Source organism: Neovison vison, chromosome 9 (assembly GCF_020171115.1).
Source record: "Neovison vison isolate M4711 chromosome 9, ASM_NN_V1, whole genome shotgun sequence".
Classification (NCBI taxonomy): Eukaryota; Metazoa; Chordata; class Mammalia; order Carnivora; family Mustelidae; genus Neogale; species Neogale vison.
Window position 1 is genome coordinate 13,389,316 of NC_058099.1, and position 13,568 is coordinate 13,402,883.

The 13,568-nt window shown below is 38.8% G+C and overlaps 1 protein-coding gene across 1 annotated transcript in view; it reads left to right on the top strand.

The window, feature by feature from the left end:
- The window catches only part of C5 (complement C5), an 85,649-nt gene that overhangs the window by 11,675 nt on the left and 60,406 nt on the right, over positions 1–13,568 (top strand). Inside the window, exons 5-9 of the mRNA XM_044265014.1 lie at positions 2,117–2,208; positions 4,228–4,310; positions 7,157–7,247; positions 9,634–9,748; positions 11,363–11,489. Of these exons, the coding sequence (XP_044120949.1) occupies positions 2,117–2,208; positions 4,228–4,310; positions 7,157–7,247; positions 9,634–9,748; positions 11,363–11,489 (508 nt within the window). The remainder of the gene's footprint in view (positions 1–2,116; positions 2,209–4,227; positions 4,311–7,156; positions 7,248–9,633; positions 9,749–11,362; positions 11,490–13,568) is intronic.

A 13,568-nucleotide genomic window follows, 5' to 3' on the forward strand; every position in this document is an offset into this window, starting at 1 on the left:
GTCTAACTATTTTATAATGAATTACCTGTGAAACATCAGAGTGGGCCAAGACTGTGGTTGATAACTATCAATACAGACCATAAACTCCCATAGTCCAGAAAAAAGATTAGGGAGGCCAAAGGACCCATCAAGGAAAAGGAAAGATTTGGACTTGGCCTGGAACAATGAGTAGAAGTGAGAGTGGTAGAGAAGACATGAGCGGGTTGCTGGAAAGGAACACAGACAGCAGAGTCAGAGGTGAAAGGGATTGGACAAGAAGAAAGCAACCCGATTGCAGGGCAGAGGCATCCCTGGCAACAGAGAGGTAGGTAAGATTTGAAGGTTAGACGAGGGCCAGACACTTGAATCACCAGATCTGGAAGTGAATACTTCACATAGCAGGTGGTGGGGCGTTCCTGCAGACTTACTGAAGTGACAGGACCAAGGATGGAAGGGACATGAGTAGCTGTGAGCACCACTGCGGGGCAAGTAAAGGAATGTGCAGTGTGGGAGCCCTGGGCTGGGCTGCCGCAGAAGTCCCGATGCAGGGAGAGGCGTGCTACCAGCAGCAGGAGAAACACAGAGGGTGGCTCGCAGACTGCCTGAATGAGGGTGGGAAGACGAAGCCGGTGACAGCTGCAGGGAAGTGGATGGGAATTCACCAGTCTGCGACAACCGCCTGAGTGTGCTGGCTTGTCCAAAAGCTGTGAGTCTCTCCCTCTGGAACCCAAGATTTGCGTGTAGGAATAGACGTACACACTGAGTAGATACCACGGAACAAAAGCACACTGGAGTATAAACTAAACAAACCATACAGTGGGGCAAATGACCCATGGCTCTGAGGGCAGACCAAATGGAGTTAAGAGTCATGGCTGACAGCAATCCCTTTCTGGAATAGAATAGGTTTCAGTTAAAACAATAGACATGGATTTTTACAAAATAGAACTAAGAAATAACACAAGTTTTCCAATGGCAGCAGGGAGGATTAAGAAGTGAGATACTAAGAAGTGAGATAACCAATAAACCGGCTGAGTGGTGTAGGGAGTCTGGAAAGGATTGAAGGAAACTGTCCAGCTCACATGTCCTTTTTCTGTCCGAATATACTAGAAGATGTGGACAGATGCTTTTTATTTTATTCCTCCTGGTTGAGTTTAAGTGATAAAAAAAAAAAAAATTCCTAGCACCACACAAGGAAGAGTGGGTGCCAGTCGTGCCATGTAGGAGCTGCCCCAGGAAGAGAGGATTGAGGAAGCTGATCCCAGAGCCACGGAGATGCAGTGTACAAGAAGTGTCCTGAAAATAGTGCTCGAGAGATACCATCTTACAAGCACTGAGTGTGATCAGCTGCAGGGAAAAAGAACAGCCCCGCCGATATTTAGATGCTAATCCTGATCCTTGGCAGAATAGACCTTTGTAACTTCAGGGAAAAATACCTTAAAATTCCAGCCATGAATTCCACAGTCATGACCCATGGTGGTAAATTTCTATGTTACGGTCAAAATGAACCTCTACATGTAGTCCAAAGAAAGTAAAATACCTTGTTTTGATAATTTTCAAACCCACATACAAGGGGGAGTTTGTGAAAATTTTGGGGTTTGTTTAACCATTTTGAGTGTTTTACCAAGTTCAAAATGCCCATAGTGCATAGTTATAAAATGTCTAGCTAGTTAAAGCATTTTATAGTATATTTGCTCTGGAAAACTTCAAATGAACACATATGAAATTCAGATTCTGGTATCTATAAAGCCTATAAGTTCATGTTTAGTTAGTTGTAACATCTATTATTATTATATTTCTAATTTTAGTCATGCAATAGAAAGTTGAGTCTCTTCTGGATAATTGTGGCAAGGATATCCTGGATACCAATATACACCTTCTCTTCCTCCTTTCCTCTCTCCATCTGTGTGTGTGTGTGTGTGTGTGTAGCAAGAGTTGGAGAACAGTTTCAAAGAGGGAGGGAAGTAGCTTAAATGAATCTTATTTGCCTTCCACAACATTTAAGTTATCTTCCTCCTTCGTATTTAATTTGAAGACATAGATCTTTGTTAGTAAATACTCCTATAGGTCAAAGATATTATAATCAGTTGATTTTTTAATGTGGTTTATATGCTTTGAGGTTGTTTGTTTTTATTCAAAGGATCCCGAAGGATCAGAAGTGGACATTGTAGAAGAAAACGATTATACTGGAATCATCTCTTTTCCTGACTTCAAGATTCCAACTAATCCTAAGTATTTTAAAGTATTTGTTAATAAAGTTTTCTCTAGAAAACACATCTGGAACTTTGGATTGTGAGAGAGATAACCAGTCAAATGTTGCTGCCTGTTGTTAACAAGGGTATAAACATGAAAGGGATGAGAGTATACAAAGGAGTCCACTTGGGATAAGCATGGGCTGGTATACAGAATTGTTGCATCACTATAGCCTATGCTGAAACTAATATAATACTGTATGTTAACTCACTGGCATTAAAATAAAATAAAACAAATAATCCATCAACCCTCTACCCTTCAAGGAATCTAGTAGATTATCAGTTGAAAGGGCTGGAGTGGTCCCATACCTTGTTCTGAGAGTTATAAAAATATTGGTGTTCCATAGTCTTTGTCTGCATAGATTACCAGAAGACAGATTTCGAGAAGGAGAGGGTTCTCAGAGCCATTTCTTTTTGGGGGGCCTCATTTTAAAGGATTTAAGAACAAGTTCTAACAGAATGCAATGTAATAAAGATTTGGTGAACACATTCCTGGTATGTGAAAGGCACATAGAGAGTGAGATACACAAAATAGAAATGAGTAATCCATGGTCCCTTCCTTCAAGGAACTTATAATACAGTAGGACAAATAACTGTACTCATAAATGGTTAAATATAACTTTAAAACAAAACCTTCTTGTGGTTATTTTTCTGCCCTCTGGAAGGGAGCTCACAGTTAATTTGTTGTTTGTAGTTAATTCACTGAAGATTTTCTAGAAATGTGAGTGAAATTGGGAATTTAATTTTTAAATTGCATACTTCCTTGAAAATACTACCTGCTCTATATCATAGAATTGATCTTATTATTTTATAACTATTATCATTTATCCAACTATTATCCAACTGTATTTTGTGCCATTTGTTCCTTGACAGATTATGTGTCAGGCATGGTGGCCTCTCATGAGCCCTACTTTCCTACCCCAGTACCTTTGCACATGTTGTTCCCTCTGCTTAGAATGTGCTTCAGCTTGCTCTTCAGAAGGCTGACTTCTCATTCCTTAGGACACAGAGTAAATGCTCCCTTTTCAAAGAGGCTATCCCTGGATGCATAATTTAATATAGTCCCTCTCCTTTTCTAACTCTCTTATTTATTTACTTCATTGCTACATATCTCAGTGTTACACTTATTTATTGGTTTGTTTGTTTATTTGCATTCTTATTTTGTCTGTTTCGCTCACTGTTGTATCTTCAGAACTCTAACATAACAGGCACTTGACAAATATTCATTGAATTAATGATGGTGGTAGTCATAGTATTAAGTGTATTGGTTGCATAACCAATGTGCAAAATAAATATGATCTTTTTCATTGCACAGATGAAGTTAAGCAACTTGCCCAAATCTTATCTGTCAGTAAATGGAGAATTGGAAATTGGAATTGGAAATCTCAAGGACTGTTAGCTCTATAAATGCAGAAATTCTTCTATTTTGTTCACTTTTACCTCTAGTTCTTACCCCAGCGCTCAGTAAATATTTTTAAATGAAGATTGTTAATTAAATTCAGGTCATTTTCCTCTTTAAATAAATCATATTTTGTCTCTAACCATAACTTCTTTTGTGTGAGGAAAGTTATCATCTTTCTTTTTATCTTCTTTTATCATCTGGAAAAGCTTTACCTGTTATATGTTTCTAGAGATATTAATATGGATGTCCTACTACAGTGTGATTTTGGTATTATGTTAGTGTAACTATGTTCCAGGATTATATTACTTTTCAAAGATTTCATAAGCTCTTCAATTCAAAGCTATTGACTATATTAAGACAAAAATACTTGAAAAAAATGACAGAATATGAAAAACTCATTACTTACACATTTTTATTATCTTGAAAACATTCAATTATTTCTGTTTATTACTTAAAGTTCTGCACAAATAAATATATTACTTAGGCTAAATACATCTCTACTTTCTCCTCCCTAAAACAGGAATCAATTAGATTTCCTCTGGATAAATTAAAGATATTTGATGACTTCTATAATTTTAAATATTTTGTCTCCCCCAGATATGGTGTATGGACAATCCGAGCTAAATATAAAGAGGACTTTTCAACAACTGGAGTGGCGTATTTTGAAATCAAAGAATATGGTAATTTGTGACAAAAGTTTATTCGTAAAAAGTTAGTGTTTTTGCAGTTATGTTTTTCATTAGTGAACTTAATGCAGAATCACTCCCAGATAAAGATGAGGCAGCCTGGCTGGGATGATTACAAGAACTTGTGGAGCTTGAACAAGTCCATCCAACTCTCTGGACTTGTGCTCCTCATCACAGAGCCAGAAGAAACCTAGTGACCCAGGAAGCTTGACAAGTTAAAGGCAAAAATTGTGATTTTTGGAGAGACTTAAATAGGCAGAGATGAGGTAAGCAGAACCCAGTAGGACTAAGGTTTACTCAAATCATTGCAACCATTTAGTGATGGAAAAGAAACAACTGGATTTCCATCCCCCGAGTTCAGTACTATTTTCCTTCTGGCTCACAAATCCCTAATATATTTATCTGGAAATCTAAGACATCCTTATTTTGAAATTAATCGTATTGATGGACTAATAATTAACATATAAAAAGCTTACCTTTCCATTTCTTTTTTTTTTTTTAAGATTTTATTTATTCGTTTGACTGAGAAAGAGAGAGAACAGCAAAGGGAACGAGGCTCAATCTCAGGACACCAGGATCGTGACCTGAGCTGAAGGCAGTCAGCCATCCACCTGAGCCACCCAGACTCCCATCTTTCTATTTCTTGTAGTTGTTTTAAAGCATTTGTGTGTTCTGATATCGAATTTAACTTTCTTTTGCTTGAAGTCATTTTTTATTCCTCCAGGAGACTTATAATGATACAGAGAATAAATACACAAATTTTAACAATGAGCAAAAAACAAAACAAAACAAAACAGTGACCAAAAAAATTTGTTACACTGAAACAGTTTTAAAAGATAATGGGTTCTCAATAACCTATAATCCTAACTGAGCTTCCTTCCTCCAAGTATTTTTACTGCTTCCTGTGTATATCTAGAATTCCTCCACCTCCTATTGTCTGAGGCCACCCTCATCAATTCATCACCAGGCCCCCGTCTGGACTACTGCAAAAGCCTCCTAACTGCTATCTCTTCTTCCAAGCTATTGTCATTTGGTATTGGCCAAAATCTTTAAATGCAAATCTCATCATGTAATTTCACTTTTTAAAAGACCCCAGTAGCTCCTCATTCCTTTGCTAATGAAAATAAAAATCCTTATTTTGAGCTGGTCCTGCCTTCCTCCCCTTGAGCCTCATTTTATACTGTGCATCCCTTTACTTCCCTCCAGCAGTGGGGACTTTGGATATGATGTTCCATCTGCCTAAAATACTTCTCCCCTCCCTGATTACCTAGCCAACTCCTACTCATCTTTCAAGTCTCAGCCAAAAAACTGTTTATTCAGCAAATCTTTTCCTAACTTCTCTTTCTTAGGAAGAATGAATTCCCTATACTTATATATTCATTTTCATAACTATGGTTATGTTTATCTGTGTTAATATTTGTTTATCACTATCTTCGCTGCTTGACTGTGAGCTCAGTAAGGACAGGGTTTGTGTCTTTCTGTTCACTGTGATATACCCATTAATAAGAGTGTGCTTGCTCTGTAGTAAGTAGGTACTAGATGTAAGGATGAAGTGTTTTCCTCCACCTCATACATACACCTGTCTTCATCTTTGGTAACACAGGAATGCAGCCTAGAGCAACAAAGTGCATTCTTCTTTTAGACTTCTCTGTCTAGGAAATATGACCCATATCTGAAGCCAACTTATGTTAAACTTATGTGTCGATCTTTGTCCACAATATCAGGGCCACTCAGTTACCCAATTTTCTATTAATGGTTGTGCTGGCTAATAGAGTTAGAATCCATAAGCCCTGGCACATGGTCTTAGTTAGTCTAAAGAGAAGGCAGTGCCACTTTGACAGGTGAAATTGTTTTCTCTCGGGCAATCAATGTGAGAGAGAGAGAGAGAGAACTCCTTCCTTTCTACCCTAATTTTAAATTTTGTATGGGTGTTCTTTCTTTTAGCTAATTGTAAGCTTTCTCTCTCTCTCTCTCTTTAAAAGGGTTTTATTTATTCACTTGAGAGAGAGACAGAGAGAGAGCATGAGCAGGGGAGAGAGGCAGAGGCAGAGGGAGAGGCAGACTTCCTGCTGAGCTGAGAGGCCAACATGGGGCTCAATCCCAGGACACTGGAATCACAACCTGAGCTGAAGGCAGACACTTAAGCATATGAACCTCCCAGGCTCCCCAAGCTTTCTCTTCTTGACTAAAGTCAGAGTTTTATGTTGGAATTTGGAAACCAGATGGGTTTCTGGTTGGGTAACCGGATGAGTTATGTCCATAAACCATAGGTTTATGGGTTATGACATAAAAGGGAGCTGTTAAATAAGTAAGAGTTTTCATTTTCCATTTTCAATTTAATAAACCCTCATTGAGTGTATACTATATTTAAGACTCATGAAAAGGGTGGTGGGGGGAGACATTCAAAGATACATAGACTACAGTCTTTTCTGTTTTCAAGGACCCCATACTCTAGTGAAGGAAATAATCAATTGACTATACTAAATGTTGTAATCAAACTAGAAGCAAAGTACTTCTGGTACATAAAGCTGGAGAGACATCTCACTGGTAGAGTGAGAGGTCCCCCACGGATATTGTTGGTAATGATGATGATGGTCTTGATGATGACAAGGTCAATGGTGTGTTGATGTTACAGCTTGTCCAACTATACCAGAGAGAAGGCTACTCTCTCCCTGCTGAGCAGGGAGCCTGCTTCCCTCTCTCCCTCTGCTGCTCCCCCTGCCTGTGCTCTCTCTCCTTCTCTCACTCTCTGTCAAACAAATAAATTCTTTAAAAAAGAAAGAAAGAAAGAAAGAAGACTAACTTAAATGCTAAAATTGCCTCTTTGTTTTTATTTTCAGTGATGCCACATTTTTCAGTCTCAATTGAACCAGAAAAGAATTTCATTAGCTACAAGGACTTTAATGATTTTGAAATTACAATAAAAGCAAGGTAAGAATTTTTTTTCAGCTTATCTAGCTAAATTGAGTGCCAAGTCTGGTTGGTGATTGTTGATTAAGTGAGAAGTGTGATTCCTCTCCCCGCCCACACTTTACTGTGATATCATTGACATGTAACATTGTACAAGTTTAAAGTGTACAATGTGTTGACTTAATACACACATATATTGCTGTGATCTGTGATTTACTATGACTTTGGGAATTGACTGATTGAGGAGCTATCAGGTCTATAGTTTATTTACTCATTTCAATTTTCTCTGATTCTGATTTTAGCTTTTTTGGTTACTCAACAGCAAAAAAAAAAAAACAAAAAACAACAACAAAAAAAACTTAAGGTTTTAAGTCCAATGTGTATGTTTAGGAATCAGCATGACTTAGGATACTGGGACTGAGATATGAAGCCTTATTTCTTGTCATTTTTTTTAAGAATTTATTTATTTATTTGACAGAGAGAGATTACAAGTAGGCAGAGAGGCAGGCAGAGAGAGAGGAGGAAGCAGGCTCCCCGTTGAGCAGAGAGCCTGATGCAGGACTCGATCCCAGGACCCTGGGATCATGACCTGAGCCGAAGGCAGTGGCTTAACCCACTGAGCCACCTAGGCGCCCCACTTCTTGTCATTTTTTTTTAAAGATTTTATTTATTTATTTGACAGAGAGAGATGACAAGTAGGCAGAGAGGCAGGCAGAGAGAGAGAGAGGAGGAAACAGGCTCTCTGCTGAGCAGAGAGTCCAATGCGGGACTCGATCCCAGGACCCTGAGATCATGACCTGAGCCGAAGGCAGTGGCTTAACCCACTGAGCCACTCAGGTGCCCTTCTTGTCATTTTTTAATGGCTTAAAAAAGCTACATGACTACTTCAAGACCCACGCTTTAAAACAACAACCATTTACGAGGCAGCTGGGCAGTTCCACTGATCTGGGCCAGGCTGAATGTCAGCTGGGCTCACCTGTGTGCCTGCCATCAGTTGGCAGGTCACCTGGGATCTGGCTGGTTTAGGGAGGTCTTACTCACATGTCTGACAGTTGACTAAAGCGACAGAGACAGCTGGACTCTGTGTATCTCTCATCATCCAGGAGATTAGCCTGTAGTAGCAGCAATGCCCACGGAAAGAATATGAAGCTTGAAAGTTCTCTTGAGGTCTAAGCTTAGGACTGGCTCACCATCACTTCTACCACATTCATTTGTCCAAATCAAGTTAGAAGACCAGCCCAAAGGAAATAGATTCCCTTCATACCTTTCATTGGCAAGGAACTACAAAAGTGGTAGATTTAAGGGGCAGTGGAGAACTGGAGTTAGTTTTGCAAGCAATCTTCTGCGAAAATACAGGTCATTTAAAAATGACAATATGGGGCACCTGGGTGGATCAGTCAGTTAAGCAACTGCTTAGGTCATGATCTTGGAGTGGGAGGATGGAGTCCTGCATTGAGCTCCCTGCTTCTCCCTCTGACCTTCCCGCCTCTCGTGCTCTCTCTCTTTCTCTCAAATAAATAAGATCTTTTAAAAAATAAAAATAAAAATGACCATATAATGTAGTTATTAGTAACAATAACAAATTTATATAATGGAATGTGTTGGGCATTTTTCTAAGTACTCTGTACATATGAGCTCACTTAATCTTTATGAAATCTCTGTGAGTCAGATACTATTTCTGTCTCCATATGACAAATACAAAAACAGAGGTACATAAATATTAACTTATTTGCCCAAGATCACACAGCTAGTAAGTTATGTGTCATGTTTGGTTTCAGAATTCAAGCCCTCAGTACTACCCTATACTGCCTTTCTTACTAGCATTTATTCCTAAGATGAAGTGTTACTTAGTCTAAACCAACACAAAGGCTCATTTAACAGAGAATTCTAGAAACTGACTTCTTTTAAGGGAAACACTTACTTTATTTGTTCAGACTATGGACAAGGAAGATTAACTCTTGCTACAGTGTTTTTTGTTATGCAGGAAATTTCCTTTAGTCTCACTTTAATTCCAAACTAAAAAGGAAATATGCAGTGATAATGTTTAAAAAAGAACTTATATTACAATGAGATTGGGCATGCTGCTTTTAAAGATGTAAAAGAAAATAGGGAACTGAGCCCCACTGATACCAAATAATTAAGGAAGCAGTGTATCCTGGTTCTGGACCTGAGAGGTCTTTTGATCTCCCCAAGATCTGTTTTTTTTTTTTTTTATTTAGCAGAGAGTAATAAATATCTGCACTTTGGTTTTATTTTTATAGCTTTAAGAGGATGAAATGCAATAGTGGATGGAAGACACTTGAAAGTGTATCAAATGCTTTATGTAATTTTAAATTGTTACATTAGATCTGAATTTTATTGTTTTAACCACGTTAGCAAAATAATTTTATGTATTATTGTTTGGCAGATATTTTTATAATAAAGTTGTCACCGAAGCTGACGTTTTTATCACTTTTGGAATAAGAGACAACTTAATAGATGATCAAAAAGAAATGATGCAAAAAGCATTGCAAAGCAAAATGGTAAGATGTTAAGATGGGTTCACTTGTACCTAAGGACACATCAGGAAGGCTGGAGAAAAGTCACTTCCAAATCATCTAGTCCAAACCCTCATTTTACATAGGTGTGGAAATCAAAACTAAGATGCTCCCTTGGCTTCTTCTGGTCCTCAGGATAAAGTCCATGACATCAGCCTCCCTTGCCAGCCTATCTCATGCCCTGTTTCCTCTCCCTGGTGCTGGTCACTCCAGTTCCTGGAACTTACACTAGTCTCACTTGCCTCCAGGTGCTTGCAATGCCTCTGCTTCTACTTGGGAATGCTCTTTCCCTTGGTCCCTTCTGCCCCTTTGTTCCCTGGCAAATTCCTTCTCAAAGTCTCAGTGTTAGCTCCCTATCTCTGGGAAGTCTCCCTGACTCCTGTAAACTAGGTTGGCTGCCCCTGCCAGGTACTCCCTTAGGCCTTGAGCCTCCCTTAGTGGAGTATGTTTCTTATTTTATTACAGTGGTTCCCAACCAGAGACATTGTTTACCCCCAAGGGGACATTTAGCAATGTTCAGGAACATTTGTGGTTGTTACAACAGGGAAGGGGGCTGCCACTAGCATTTAGTAAAAGAGGCCAGGAGGGTGCCAAACTTCTGCAATGCACTGAGCAACTCCCAGCAGCAAACAATTCCCCTGTCGAAATGTCAATAGTGCTGACATTGAGAAACCCTTTTTTATTGCAATTATCATTCTCAACACCAACCTCTCTGTGGATCTTAATTTTTCCCATTATATGCCCAGAGCCAACTTGTGTCCAGGCAAAGAGTAGGCGCTCTATAAATATTTGTGAGTGAATGAATTCACTGGGAAGTTATTTGTCTACAGTTAAGGGTTAGTGGTTGCTGGAGCTCATATTAGAGCCCGGATCCCCTTTTCCTTGTTCAGTGTTCTTGACGTTATGCCTCAGATGATAAGGACTCCTGCCATTCTGCTCCCTCTTGCATATTTGTGTGGTTTGTATCATCAGTTATTCAGCCTAAGCTTTTCCAAAGAGTTTTATTTATCCAAGATATAAAGCAGACACCTCTTTTTACTGTAAGATTCTATGCTGGACACTGGGATATGAAGGTAAATAAGACAAAAATCCCTGGCCTCAAGCTACTCAATTTTAGAAGAAAAATAAGGCAAAATCTATTTTACTGTTGTGGTTAATGATTAAATATTGTAATATGACTTAACTCCATCTCCCTCTCTCCATTGTGTATTTTTAAATAAGTGGTTCAGTATGTAAGCAGTGAGGTACAAATTAAGTATCATAAAACCCAACAAACTCTCAGGAGCAAAAGTAAGCTGGAGAGCAGGCCCCGAAGTTGGAAGACGACTCAGAGATCGGGGAAAGGAACGTTTGTCAGCTAGTGCAAAAAAGACCCACTGAACCACATAATGTTTACAACTCTTCCTATACATCTAGACCCATAAGTTAGAAAACAACATTTTGGGCTTATTTGTAGACTTAATCATTCACTCTCCTGGTGACAATAGATCATTCCTCTCATAGTTGCTTTCTACTTAGAAAGCTAGTAAATCCATATTTTGTTAATTTTTCTCTGTTAACTTCCCTGAAATACCTCTTTCATTTTCCATTTTTAAAAAGTTGATAAATGGAGTTGCTCAAATCACATTTAACTCTGAAATGGCGATCAAAGAACTGTCCTATGGCAGTCTGGAAGATCTAAACAACAAGTACCTTTACATTGGTGTAACAGTCATAGAGTCAGCAGGTAAGGTTTTTTGTTGTTTAATTTCTCTTGAATACTATTTAGACAGCATACTAAAAGTGTAAATAATTTCTGTAATTCTTTTGTATTTTATTTTCTTTCTTACTTAAATGTTACTTTCCATACCATTAGAAGCTGAGATTAGAGTAGAGCTCTACCACACTCTAGTCACTGGGTCTCTATCACCCCTAGTGCGAAATGGGGTAGCATCTGCCCAATCGATATTGATATCCTGATATCTGCCTTCAACAACTAGAACCCCAGTGTTCTTACCTGGTAAGAATAAAAATCTAAATGATATATATATGTAAAAATGTTTGATAAAGTACTATGCAAATGAAAGATACTGCATTATCATTTAGTCTCCTTATCTGTACAATGATAAAAGCCCCTTTTAGCTGTAATATTCAGGAATTCTATCTAAAATTGGAGGTAATGTTTCTAAAATGGGTGCAGAAATTACATATACCTCATAGGGCTGTGGTGAGAATTGGAGAGTCAATATATGCAAAATACTTAAAACAGTATACGTCACATAGTGAGAACTATGTAAGTGTTAGCCCCTCTCCTCCCCCTTCCCCTCTACCTCCTTTTTTCTTTCTTCTTCTTCCTATCCACCTGCCTCTGCCTCTTCCTTCTTCCTCCTCTTCTCCTTCCTCCTCCCCTTCTTCTTCCTCCTCCTCCTCATCTTCCTCCCCCCCTTCTCCTCCTCCTCCCCCTATTCTCCTCCTTCTACTCCTCCTTCTTTCTCCTTCTCCTCCTCCTTCTTTTCTTCTTCCTACCTACTACTTTCTTAGCATCCTTAAATTTTTATCTAATTCTCTCAACCCAACTCCAGTGGTTTTTAATAATTATTAATTATTACTCCAAATTAGGTCAATTTGTCTTACTTCTGGTGTCTTGATTAGTAATATTCTTTATAGTTTCAGGTTTACAGTAAACCCTTAAACTAACTTGAACAATTTAACCACACTAGCCTTTTTTTTTTTAATAAAATGAGAATTAGACAAGATGATTCTTAATGTTCCTTCCTCTTCTTTAAATTTTTCTTCAAGGGTCATAGAATGAAGTATTGAGCTAATTATTCAATTATTGAGTACCTTGTATATATAAGATGATCAATAGGTATTAGAGAATGATGCTTCTTGCCTAGGATATTATATTTTACATTATTTTAACATATCTGGTTTTTTTTAAGATTTTATTTATTTACTTGACAGACAGAGATCACAAGGAGGCAGAGAGGCAGGCAGAGACAGAGGGGAAAGTGGGCTCCCTGCTGAGCAGAGAGCCCAATGTGGGGCTCGATCCCAGGACCCTGAGATCATGACCCGCGCTGAAGGCAGAGGCCCTAACCCACTGAGCCACCCAGGCGCCCCCATATCTTTTTTACTTTTACTTTTTCTGAATTAATTTTTTTTAAAGATTTTATTTATTTATTTGACAGACAGAAATCACAAGTAGATGGAGAGGCAGGCAGAGAGAGAGAGAGGGAAGCAGGCTCCCTGCTGAGCAGAGAGCCCGATGTGGGACTCGATCCCAGGACCCTGAGATCATGACCTGAGCCGAAGGCAGCGGCTTAACCCACTGAGCCACCCAGGCGCCCCTCTGAATTAATTTTAAATAAATTCCATTTAATCAATATTTGTGAGATATTCAGAGAGTATTGCTAAACATACAGGTTTACAAATAATGATGACATATAATCCCAGCACTCAAGTGGCTTACAAACTAGCATCAGCTGTAAGACAGGTAAACAAAGGATTTTGTTATAAGCAGGAATTCTCTTTGTGCTCTAATAAGCAAAGTACTTGATGCTACTGATCTCCAGAGGAAGGTGAGTTCCCAGGTGACTGTGTCCTGAAGACAGCCTTGGAGGATGAGTAGGGTTTTGAGGCAAGGATGGTAGATGGGGGAGAAATGGGACACCCTCCATAGAGGGCATGTACCAAAGGTAGAAGGCAAGACTTGATCTTTGAGATTATCCAGTTGATTATCCAGTTGGCTAAAGTATAGGATATATATAGAGAGAGAAGTGTTAGGGATGAATACTGGAAAGGAGTTTAGGGATACTGGAGCTTT